This window comes from Argentina silus, assembly GCF_951799395.1.
Source record: "Argentina silus genome assembly, chromosome: X".
Classification (NCBI taxonomy): domain Eukaryota; kingdom Metazoa; phylum Chordata; class Actinopteri; order Argentiniformes; family Argentinidae; genus Argentina; species Argentina silus.
Genome location: NC_139653.1, coordinates 19,421,900 through 19,435,297, shown reverse-complemented (window position 1 = coordinate 19,435,297; position 13,398 = coordinate 19,421,900). Strand labels below are relative to the sequence as shown.

Here is a 13,398-nt window from a genome sequence, read left to right as displayed (position 1 = left end):
GGCCATAGACGAAAAGGCTATACTCCATAAGGTCATAGACAAAAAAGCTATACTCTGTGAGGCCTTAGATGAAAAGGCTATACTCCATAAGGCCTTAGATGAAAAGGCTATACTCCATAAGGCCTTAGATGAAAAGGCTATACTCCGTAAGGCCATAGACGAAAATGCTATACTCTGTAAGGCCATAGTAGTAGTGAGCATGTTAAGAGCAGAAGTTTTGCTTGGTCCTGTAGTAAATTCTACTTCCTGCTGTCTTTAGTAAATCTCTTGGTTCATTAGCCACCAATAACTCTCGTTCAGACCAGCCAGAATTGCTGGGCAAAATCTGGTTGTTTAACTTTGACAGTATTGATTGGTCCACAGATAATCAGAGTGACATTTTACACACAGTAAAATGTATTCTTGGCCATGTTATATATATGTTACATATGTGTTACATAGCACGTGTTAGGAGAAAAGACGTTCTGTAGAGTGAGGAAGAGAGATGGAGGGTTGTTTAAGAGGCGATACTGTATATGGGGGTAGAGAGAGTGATAAGAGAAGAATGGAGAGATTGTGGAAGAAGGTGAGAAAAATAGAGGGAAATTTCACCTAACTTTCATCTGCTTCCTGACAGAGTGATATTCCCATGAAGGCTGACACAGCCAGGGAGCACTAGATTGGCTGTCGGAGCAACATATTGACCAGACTCACGCATGCACGCACGCACGCACGCACGCACGCACGCACGCACGCACGCACGCACACAGTAGAAAGACAAACATTGTATTTCACCTACAATAGCCTAAATACTGCATGCAGCTGCACATTTACATAGGCAGGCCAGGCACAAACATAGTCACAGAACTCATAAATCATCATCAAGCCTCCATAAACAAGAGTTCCTACAGTATGTCTATACCACAACCATATTGCAAGATAAAAGAGAAGATTTCAGTAGTTTGATGTATGTGAGACATAGCAGGTAAACTTAAATGCCTGTCACGTCCACTACTGACTAGCATGCTACTCAACCGTGTTGTTTTGTGGACATAATACTATTTCACTCCAATGCTCAATCCACCGTTTCTAACTCTTCACAGTGAAACCCTCAGTTGGGTCCTGAAATTACCAAATCTAGCCAGTGCTCTCGCATGGCTGAAATACAAAAAAGAGGGCCGCATGTCCTTGATTTAATAAAGCCGCCGTCACAATTCGATTAGGGATTTAGTAACAGTGAAGAGAAGAGAGAGCATACAGAGGATGCAGCCTGATTTAATTACACTTTTCTTTCTTTTTTTCCTGCGGCTCAGAGTGCCTCCCCTCTCCTGTTGGCCAATCAATGTGTGTTTATGGAAGAGGGGTGTTGATTAAGAGGGGCTAGGGAGAGCTGTGAGGGACAGATGGGAACATTATAGCAAAAATCTCCCTGGTAGTTTCCTGTGGGCCTCCCCAGCAAGGCCAGGCTATCGCTGTAAAGTAATAGAGATGTGAGAAACAGACAGCAGAGGGGTCTTGGAGGGACGAGGCTATGTTTCTGCAATACCTCTAGAGCAGGGGTGCCCACACTTTTTCGGCTTGCGAGCTACCGTGCTGAAGCACAAATGTCCATCGTAAAAAGAAAATCACGCGTGATTTTTTTCATGTTACGCAATTGACCCGCACTACTCTCGCGATCGACCGGTCGATCGTAATCAACGTATTGGGCACCCCTGCTCTAGAGCATGCCCACCAGCATGTCAATTCACAGAGCCATTTGAAATGTCAAAGTCACTGCCAGAGGAACAATAGTCTCAAGAAATGGAACATATTGGATTTTTGGCCATGTATCAGTTTGTCTTCAGCATGGTCCCTCTGCTGTGATGCATATATAGAACCCACTGGTTAATTAATGCAATTGATTGGACGAGGTGCATCAGCCAGCCCAGTAATTATGTCACTGTGAATTGGCTTGTTATGGCGATGGCATTCTGTGGCCAGCACTAAAGCAGCCTTGGAGTTGTCCAGGCGTGGTACATACTTATGAATAAGACGGCCTGGTCTCCATCCCTCTGAAAGAGAGCACAGGCAACAGTGTGAGGAGTTACAGTGGGCCCGGAGCCAACGTGCCCAGAATGCTCAGCACCAGCCCTGTCACACTCAGGAGAGAGGGGGGAGTATGGGTCCGACACTGAGTGACACTTTGGCACAGTGGCGGTGTGCAGAGGCTCCCCTAGAGAATTCCTGTCCCAAGATGGGCAAGGGCAAAAAAAGAGAAAGAAATTGGCATCCTCTCCCTGTCACTCAAATCTCATGATGGAGGATAGAGGATGGAATACAAGATCAATTTCTATCACATACTATAATTAATCTCCAACACAGGACTCAGGCCTGGTGCATTTACAGGGGGGAAAAACATAATGAGAAAAGCAATGAGGGTAGACTTTAACTAAGGGAGGGTTAGAGGGGTTGTCTTATAATAAAAGGCCTGAAGACAGATCTTTGTGGCAAACAGTGGACAATGCAGTGGTCTGGAACTCAGGTGAAATAAAGGGATTGTGAATGAAGCAGACCTAGCAAGGAATACTGTGGGGTACATGGTGGTTCACAGTGGGAAAACTACGAGCCAAACTACTGCGCCCAGACGATTTCCCAGCAGGCAAAGCACACGCTCTATAGGCCCCAGCTGCTGCAACAGGGATGCTGGGTAATTGCACAATCAGTGTTGGTTCATCACACCCGGTGACTTTGTCATTATCATTACCCCATTCCTAATATGTCTATTTCATGTTCAGCAGAGAGCAATTTAGCTCTCTGAATCAACCATTTCCTGTTGCATGAGAGGCCACAGAAGTGACCACACAGTTACTCTCACTGAAATAGCAAAGCAAAGCATTATACACACAAATAGAAAAATAAGATCCAGAAGAACTTATGGGAGCTTGTGGGCTTGCACAGACTTATTTTGGTTGTGGAAATAGTTTAAAGATGGATTGGACGATAGATAGATATATTTGCTTGGCAGTTGAAAGAAAGTAAGATAGTAGGATGGACTAATGGATAAAAGATGGTCATTAGAGATAGATAGATAGATAGATAGATAGATAGATAGATAGATAGATAGATAGATAGATAGATAGATAGATAGATAGATAGATAAATAGAGTGCTCTCCATAAGTATCGGAAAGAGTACGTATTTTGTCTTCTTTTAGCTCTATACTCCAACTGTTTGGATTTGAAATTGAACAATTGCTATGGGGTCAAAGTAAAGATTCTCAGCTTTAATTTTCCTTCTCTGGTGATGCTCTGCCAGGCCTGTACTGCAGTCAGCTTCAGTTGTTGTTTGTTTTGAGCCCTTTTGGTCTAAAATCGTATCATCAGGAAATTAAATGCATGTTCAATTGGATTTAAGTCTGAAGATTGACTTGGCCAGTCAAGAACTTTACTCTTTTTGGCCCTGAAAAACTCCCTAGCTGCTATAGCTAGTTGCTATAACTAATATGTTTAGAGTCATTGTCTTACTGTATGATGAAGTGCCATCCAATTAATTTGGAGGCATTTGCTTGTACTCAAGCAGACAAGATGTTTCTGTACTATTCAGAATACATTCTGCTGCTGCTGTCAGCAGTAACATCATCAATTAGGATTAGGCAGTTCTTGTGGCAGCTATACATGCCCAAACCATATCACCCCTAAACAATGTTTTACAGATGAGGTGGTATGCTGTAAATCTTGGGCAGATCCCTTTTTTCTCCAAACTTTCCTCTTGCAATCACTCTGGTACATGATAATATTCATCTTTTTTGTCCACAAGATCATTTTCCAGACTTCTGCAGGCTTTTTAGAAAACTTACCTGACCATCCTTTTTGAGGATAACTAGTAGTTTGCACCTTGCAGTGAAACCACTGTAGTTCGGCTGGTGATGTATTCTGCAGATGGTAGTCTCTGACACATTCACGCATACCTCTTGGAGAGTGTTTGAATAATACTTTCACTCATGTATTACATATCCACATCACCTCTGCTAGAACCACCTGTTTCTCTTTGAAGGAAAGAGATGCTGTAGATATATTAATTCAGCGCATATCTACATCAGTAAAGCATTCAAGGTTAAATCCTGAATATGTCTAGCTGCTTTGGAAGCAAAGGACAGGAAACAAAAGAAGTAGGCTATCAGGCATAAGAAACAAAATCCACAGGTAAACATCTGACATCTATGGTAATCTCAGAGCTGAGAGTCTACGGTTGTGTCTAGGGTTGAGCACACATACAGAGTCTTGGCTCTCCAGCAACCTGCAGTGGTGGAGTGTGTGTGTGTGTGTGTGTGGGGGGTTGTGTGAGTGTGCGTGTGCGTGTGCGTGTGCGTGTGTAGGTTTGATCTGCTCTGAGAGAGAGGGTAAACATGCAGAGCCCACCAGCGAGAGAGATTAAACGCTGATGCCATCACTCACACTGATGTGATTCTCTGCTCAGATATGGGCTTCAGCATCTAAACTGACATTTATAGCTGTTGGCACATTCATTATTCATCCCACCAAATGTCAAAGACGACAGCATCACATGTCGAATGAGGCTCTGCACGCTGTCTCATTCAACTAACATGTCGCAGACCTCTCCAAAGGAGAAATACACCCACCGCACACCGAGAGAGCAAGACCAGGTCATTATTGAGCTCCCAACAGTTTCTGACCCTGAAAAAACTGACACACACACACACACACACACACACACACACACACCAGACACACACACACACCAGACACAGACACAGACACACACACACACACACACACACACACACACACACACACACATACATGAGGGGAAAAGCAAACATGTAAACGCAAACATCAAAATGTTTTCCCCATATTATGTTTACACAGAAAAATGACAATCCTAACCAAAGTGCTTACACTTCTTTAACTCAGAAACAGACCTGGGTCCTCTACTCTAGCTAGTTTGTTTGCCCTTAGTAGAGGCCTTATATGAAGCTGTGCAGGACGGTATTATCAATCTGCAGCTTGTGTTGAAGTGAACCACCAAGGCTCTGTCAAGACGAATGCTTAGTCTGACAGCCAGACCCGAGGGCCTGACAACACTGTGACCAGCTCTGCCTAGCCACCCCCCTCTGCTTCATCTCCACCACCAGCACCATGTCATCCCAGTCTGGGACCTTGGAGACCAGGACTACAGAGAGCTGCTGGTTATTGTAGTTTGTATTGAGCCATGGGATTGGGGAGAGAGGGCGGTTTCACCAGTCCTTTCTCTTTTATCTTCTGCCTTCACACTGATAAGAGCATGATTGTCGTAACAGCAAAATTGGGAGTGGGTCCAAGAGACAGGGAGAGTGAAAAAATGAGGGAGAGAGAAAGTGGAAGAGTGAAAGAAAAACAAGGGAGAGTATAGAGCAAGAGAAGGTAAATTAGCATAGAGATCTCCCCCTCCACTGTATTCTGCTCTGACAGCCCCTGTCACCTCCACACGCTTCTCACACCTATAGTGTCTGTCTGGACCTGTTCCAGAAGCCTGCTCCCTCTCATGCTCTCCCTGTTCAGCATATATGATTCATTCTGCTGGGCAATCAATCATACTGTACATTACATCTCTGCTGGACTGGGGAGGCTGGCTCAGAATAAAGGGATGGTTCACTATTTTGAAACTTACATTATTTTTAGATACAGTATATGTCCTTGACGATCAACCCAGATATTGTTTTAAGTGCTTACCTTTGTTATTAAGTTATGTCAAGCAGCGAGAGTGGGAGTAAATGGGGCATGTAGCTTCTTGCTCCATTCAGCACCCAAATGTCCTTTTGCCCAAATGTCCCAAAGCTTTTGTTGCAACTATATTTCTCCTCTGAGGGCTGTACATGGGCATATTCCCATACAATGTTCACAAGTAATGTAATGTTTAAATCAAAGAATATCTTATGTCTCTTCCTGTATACAGTCTCTCAGTGCGCCCTAAAAACCCAGTCTGAATTCCTGTCAGAACTCAAACTTTGTCAACCAAGCTCAGAAAAGACGAAAAGGCTATACTTCCTAAGGCCTTAGCTGATAAGGCTATACTTCCTAAGGCCTTAGCTGATAAGGCTATACTTCCTAAGGCCTTAGCTGATAAGGCTATACTTCATAAGGCCTTAGCTGATAAGGCTATACTTCATAAGGCCATAGATGAAAAGGCTATAATCCATAAAGCCAAAGATGAAAAGGCTATACTCTCTAAGGCCTCAGACAGAAAGGCTTTACTCCCTCAGATTTCAGATGAAGAGTGAGGCATATTTTTGAGGAGTGAAATGAAATGAAATGATGATTCGATAAACAAATGTACTTGTTAATAAAACTATAGTCTTGTGAACAATAGATGTTGTACATTTCAACTAACTATGTTTACTGTGTAGACATGGTGTTTGTGTTTGATAATGTGAATTTTATTATCTCTATTATGTTCCTCTAAATATAATCATGAAAAGCTCTCTGGTCAGATAATATGAACAGCATGTGGCTGTGGTGAGATATCATGGATAAGGAGAGAGATTTCAAATAAGTGGAATACCTCATATTATTTTCAGGTTGAAATGAGTGAAGCTCAGAGATGGGTAGGAGTGGTGAAGGGAGGGCAGAAAGGGAAACAGTGAAAACGGATGGAGAGATACTGTAGAATGAGTGCACAGATTGAAATGTCAGAGGCACTTCCTGTGGTGTCAGACATTGCTGAGCGTCCTAGCCCTAGTCAAGACCTTTTCATTCTAGCAGGATGCAGTTTCTCTCTCTCTCTCTCTCTCTCTCTCTCTCTCTCCCTCTCTCTGACTTAAAGACAATTTCTGCCATCCCTATTGAGGGTTACAGAGGAAAATTGCAATACTTACAGAGAAAAAAGGATGTGCTCTCATGACTGATTGGAAGCCTCCTGCTAATAGATCTTCTTCAACTAGAGCATGAGAAAGCTGCATAATTCAAAGTGCAAGTCAGATAAACAACATTGACTTCAAAACTCTGAGGCCTCATTTTCATTTATTTTGTCCTACTGTCTCCTGAAGCTCTTTGACACTTGCTGTCAGCCATCCTGAAAGAGGCATATGATTATCACTAAATAGAAGTCTGTTTAGAAGAACGATGGGTCCACTTTCTTATGGGAGTAATCTTTTTAGTTCAAGACTCAGTTCACTCCATTAAACTTTAAGTTCTCAGACTTAGGCTTAATAAAGGTAAAGTGAGTATTGTTGAAATTCTATGTGCACAGCAGCCATTATGTGCTAGAAAGCTGACCACATACCAGATGTTAGTGGAGAGCTGAGGAGAGAAACATGCCAATTAGAAATTAGGGGTGATTAGGTGGTCATAAATGAAGGCCAGTTTAGGAATTTAGTCATGACACTGGGATATTGCGACAAGCGTCATGGGATCTTTAATGACCATAGAGAGTCAGGACCACAGTTTAGCGTCTCATCCGAAGCTACTGGTCATCCCACACCAATTCCAGCAGCCTGTTGTGGTTGCCCATCCAAGGATCAACCAAGGCATACTCAATTAGCTTCCCAGTTAAGCCAGCAGAGGGAAGCAGGTGTGGCTGCTGCCATCATGGCTTAGACACACTTGTTTGGTAAACCTGCACACACTGCCAGTCAGTTTACTAGCTATAGCAATCACAAACTGTTAACTACTGTCCTGTACCACCAATCACTTCTGCACTCGCTATTTTTTGATAACTCTGTTTATATCTCTGTTGTGTTAAGGGGTAACCTGGGTGTTTGTATACGTTTCTGATTTCATGAAAACAATTTTCCATCCCTCTTTTTATTTAGTTTTTTTCCCCTTCATTTCAATCTACATCCCCCCCCCCTCTCTCTCTCACACACACACAATCTATCCCATCTCACTCTCTATCATTCTATTTGGATATCGTCAGCTTGCTTTTTTATTGTAGATATTTGGGATATAATGTCACTTACCACAGATTCAGGCATGGTCGGTGATATTGTTCAAGGACAGTGGGGAAAATGTGATTTATGATGAAAATGGCTGAATATGATACTACCCTAGTACAAAACACAAACCCTCAGAATTGCAGCCCGACTTGAGCTGGGATTCAAACAAACAGGACTTATTATCGGATAAACTCAATAGTATAATGAGCTTAATAATGAATTAAACAATAACTGCACTGCATGACTGCTGGTGAACATCAACACTTTGTGTGTTGATTGATTGAGAACATGAGGAATGCCTTGAAGCCACTCAAGAAAGACATTACTGCTCTGTTCTTTCTAATCCTTCTGTTGTTTTCTACAGATATCATTGAAAATGAAATGGCAACAATCTCATTATCCTCTCTTCCATATTAGTACCAGCAAACAACGCAAACAATTCATCATCTCTCCAATGTGTTTCTGTTTCATTTCTTTGTTTTCCACATTGTTAAATGTCACAGATTAATTTCCATTTAAATTGAGTTTTCCCTGTATCCTGGGAAGCTATTCAAGTGTAACGCCTATGGCCCGTGAGGACCGTCGCTGTATGGCCCTAACTGGGTGAGAGCCCTCAGGGTCAAGCTTGACTCTCCAACCTCACACAATCTCGACATGGCATTGGTCAAGGCCACAGTGGACAGAGCCAGGAAGACAACAGGAAAGACTAGGACACACACAAGAAGTCACTCCATAGTAACTCAGGGGTCCTCTGAGAGTTTAAGCATGTGAATAATGCATAAAACACTGTTTTAATTGTTTTTCTACAAAAATAGTGACAGTCCAGAGTACCTTAAGTGTGAAGCTAGCAGTCAGAGAGTTGTAGTCAAGTGTTGGATAATGATAGTGTCAGACATAGCGTTGCCTTTCTGGATGCATACACCTCACTAAAGATGGTAGAAGTGTCAAAGACAATCCTCTGAATATTTTTCATGTATGATAATGTATAAATGCCTCTTGTGATGTGGTGTTAAAATCCATCACTTTCATTTAGACTAAAGACTACTGAGGAAATCAGCATAATTTTCCTTAATGAAAATGAAAAACCCATCTTAGATAACCCAAAGTTTCAAACAAGCAATGCAATGCATAATTGACAACTAAATACCATACCTCTATTCTGAATAGAATGTGACTGGCAGTATATCTTTTGATAATTTATGGTATGGTATTTAGTTGTCAATTATGCATTGCATTGCTAACAACGCCTTGGTATCAAAAAATTACATGTTGCAGTAGCTAAGTCGTGGTTTCTTTCCTAAACAAGAGAGGTCAGTCATTTTTTAAAGGCCTTAATAACACATGTTCCCCATACCATCAGCATAAGGTCATTAGAATCACTTGATCCCAATTATTTTGACTTAACCCAGTGGTCCAGTATTGAACAGGAATAGAGGGCTAGAGTGTTGGAGCCCTAATCTGGTGTGAGGGGATTTTGCTATAGTGCAATAACTACCAGGTTCAAGGAATTGCATTAGACCTCAGTTTAGGGGAGGTAAAAATCACATTACACAACATGCTGGTGTCGAAAACACCTGCCATGTCTCATTTTTTTAACACTGTGGGTTTAAGTCTAAGCCATTTTGCTTTGTGGATGATACTGCTTTCAATCCCAGTTTTCCAACTACACAAGGAGTAGTTCCCTCTGAAACTATTTGCACTATTTGCTCACTAATGTGAGCGATGTGCATGTCAACTTTCCTTGCTCCTCTTACAGTAAGCCAATGATGAACTGAAATCATCAGTCGGAGGGCCACAACATTTCTTATCAATCGGAACAGCAGGAAGGAACCTGGAACACATAAAACTATCTCTGTAGTTAGGGACACAGCTTCATTGATAGTTCTGGAACGTGTGGTCAAATAAGAGGGCAAAAAACAAAAGTATGTGTGTGTAGGCGTGTTTGTGTTTCTGTGTGTGTGTGGGGGGGGGGGGGGGGGGGGGTGCATGTGCGTTTGTGTTTGTGTTTGTGACTATAGTTGAGGCTCTAGAACAGTGGAAAGTTTATTGGGCTTAGGGTTATCAGATCACATCCATTAGAATTATATAGTCAACACTACGACCAGAGTGGCAGCTGTGATGAAGTAAAGTAGTCATTTGATCATGTTTAATGGGGACAGCAGTCATTTGATCATTTGATCAACTACAAATAGAAAAGAGGGGTGGATTGCCTCACATGCATACACACACACACACGCACACACACACACACACACACACACACACACACACACACACACACATACACAAACCATCATGAAATTGTTGAAGTAATAAAGGGCTAGATGTGTGGCTCAATGACGGTCTTTACCAAGACCCCTGAATATGCAGTAGTGAATGTGCATCAAGTATCCTACATGCCATCAGAAACACTCCAACCTCCAGTACAGTCTTCACCAGATGCATCATTATTTCCCTTAATCAACATTCTTCAACTGATTTTGCTTATTCTAGCTTGAAGCACTGTAGACTGGTATATCAGGCTGCTATACAGTATATGGGTGACAGCACACATGGAGCAAGGCTACTTCCCTATGGACAGAGATTAATAATACAGCAAACAGGCAGACATAGCAAATATACTCTCCAAATCTGAAGTGAGCTTCATTAGTGCCTTGAATGACATACAGCGAGGTGAGTCATATCTAATATGGCTGGAAGCTTCTGGGATAATTTCAAGCAGAAAATCAATAAATAAGATTACAAAGATGCAGCCATTTTCATTCAGGTTAGATGTAACCTGTAGTGCTGTAGTGCTGTAGTGTAGACAATATGATACAGCACTTATTTCAATGTTGCATTTTGGGTTCCATCTTTTATCTCACACCTATGAATAGTAACCAACCTACACCTTGCTAACCATGCAAAATATTAACCCCAAAACCATTAATCAAACTTATGCTACCATTATGTTATGGTGCAACCACTCATTATCTCCCCTTATCTCCCCTGGTAGAGAGAAGCAAACACACACACACACACACACACACACACACACACACACACACACACACACACGCACGCACGCACGCACGCACACAAACACGTTGAAATCAAAGAAAAGGGGTACATATTATCTTGAAAATAATGAAATCCAACGCAATTCATTAATCAACTTCAGTCAAAGCAACCTGTTACCCGTCGATCTATCGGTCTAGGTGGCCCATTGCGGAAAAGCTATTTCGAGAGCACGATTGTAAAGATGGGATATCCACGGAACTGAAACATCAGCGAAGAAGAGGAGCTGTCCTTTCAGCACCACGACACACGTTTGACGGCAACTGGACCTTCGCTCTCGCATGGCGGTCGGTCAGTCGCCCAGGCACTCATGCATAACATTTAGCGAGGGCGAAACATTGAGTAACGGGGGACTTTTACATTCCAAATTAAAGCCTTATGATGTTTCAATCAAACTGTGATGGAGAAGAAAATGTAGCTGTAAGCTCGTAACTGTATATCTAAAGCTAGGTGGATCGCTTAACTCGACATAACATCTAGACTATGAGTGCAGACCTAATATCTGAACAGAACTTGTCATAGAGTTTTATAGCGAGTGAACAGTTCCTGCCTTGCTTACTGAGTAATACGTAGCATGGGGAGACAGCGGGGATGAAGCAGGGCAGTGACTATAATTTGTATAAGGGGGATACAATTACAAAGATATTACTTTTTGCTAGCGTTTATGAGAGGTATACATACGGTAGCCTATGTAATTATAGCCACAAGAGATATCAAATGATAGCCTCATTTTAGAATTAATATACACTAGCACATCTCTTGCACTTGTCGGTAGAAGGCTACTTACACAAAAACTCCAAAAAGCAGAACTCGTATGCCAATCTCCAACGCCAGGACTCGCATGCTTTTCCTCCGGTCTGGGGGTGAGATATTCATGACTCTTGAGACAATCCGTGCGGTGGAACAGACGATCGGGTCAGATCTTTGATTACTTTGTAATCCCCCTATTGACTGGAACTAGTTTAGGGTTTGACGCCTCGGGAAGCAGTTCCCTTATCTACACATGCCGTGCGTATCTGTCGCGACTTGGTCACCTACAAAAGATTCCTTCCTCTCCCCTCCTCCTGTCCTCGCCACCACTGTCCACAGACTGAGCCCTCAGGAGATTTTCTTTATTGCTCCTCCTTTATTGCATGGAAGTCTCCATCGATCGTTCCATTAATTACTCAATTAGGTTAGAAATGGGAGAATGCGATTGGCACATGAGGGCACCTAAGGAGACTAGTGTGATGAGGGATACGGGCAGAGCAAGGGAAAGAAGGAAAAGGAGGGAGAAAGGCACAGATGACGCTGTGTGGATCTCTCTCTCCCTTTCTCTTTCTCTCTATTTCACACACACACACACACACACACACACACACACACACACACACACACACACACACACACACACACACACACACCTACCAGAGAGCCATCGACAATGATTGATATTAATGATCGTTGATTGATTGATTATTAAGTGGATAGTTGGTAGTTCTGGCCTTTATTCCCCGTAAGTATATCAGAATAAAAGCCATTTCGTAAGGATAATATATCAGACAAATAAATTCTCACAATTAGTGTTTCAGCTCACACTTTACATTAAGTTACCCTTAAATGCATGTAACTACATAGCAATAACTGCGGTATCAACATTGTAATTACGTAATAACTACTATGTAACTGCTATGTATCTACATAGTAAATGTACTGAAGTATTTATCAGTTATTACACGTGGCCAGACTCAAACAATGTCTAAACTCTCTCCCTGGCAATAGATAACAGTATAACTTCATTCAACATGTTAACAATGGTCAAAGTAGTATTAAGTACAATGTTGATATATGTTGATAGGTATTACTATGTAGTTCCATACATTTTAGGTAAACCTAATGCAATAAAGTGTTCACTGTGAGTCCATCTGACAACCCAGTCTCCAAATGATTACATTCTGGGGGATCATTTCTGCAGGCCACTATTATCTAGCTATACTAACAGGTAAATACAGAAGGCAGAATGTAGCATAAGGAAGTGGCGGGGTTCAAAACCGCCCAACTTGTAACACGAACGTTGCTGTTTCGAATCACGGTGGGGACAATCGTTTTTTTCTTGGTGCTAATTATTGCTAATTGTTGTTGCTTATGCTAATATTTGCTGATGCCTTCCCCTGAAAACTTACCCTAACCTTAACCAGTCAAAGTTAATGCCTAACCTTAACCTATCAAAGTTAATGCCTAATCCTAACCTGTCAAAGTTAATGCCTAATAATGGCTAATCACCACGCAAGTCATAATTCATGTAATTCAGTATGTTGGGTATCTTAATTTTTGACTTTTCTTACGTCAAAACAGGTGGTCAAACGCTGGTATAGGCAGATAATACGATCCCCCAGAACGTAGAGGCTATGTTGCCATCTGACTAGGGGGAGATGGATATAGATATGCAGGACTCCTTTCAAAATGCACCAGTGA

The 13,398-nt window shown here is 42.0% G+C and overlaps 1 protein-coding gene across 1 annotated transcript in view; it reads right to left on the bottom strand.

Moving 5' to 3' along the window:
• The window catches only part of plpp4 (phospholipid phosphatase 4), a gene marked incomplete at both ends in the record, with an annotated part of 53,616 nt that extends 41,796 nt beyond the window's left edge, over positions 1-11,820 (bottom strand). The window contains one exon of the mRNA XM_083695240.1: positions 11,732-11,820. Within this exon, the coding sequence (XP_083551366.1) occupies positions 11,732-11,820 (89 nt within the window). The remainder of the gene's footprint in view (positions 1-11,731) is intronic.
• Positions 11,821-13,398: the final 1,578 nt, after the last annotated feature.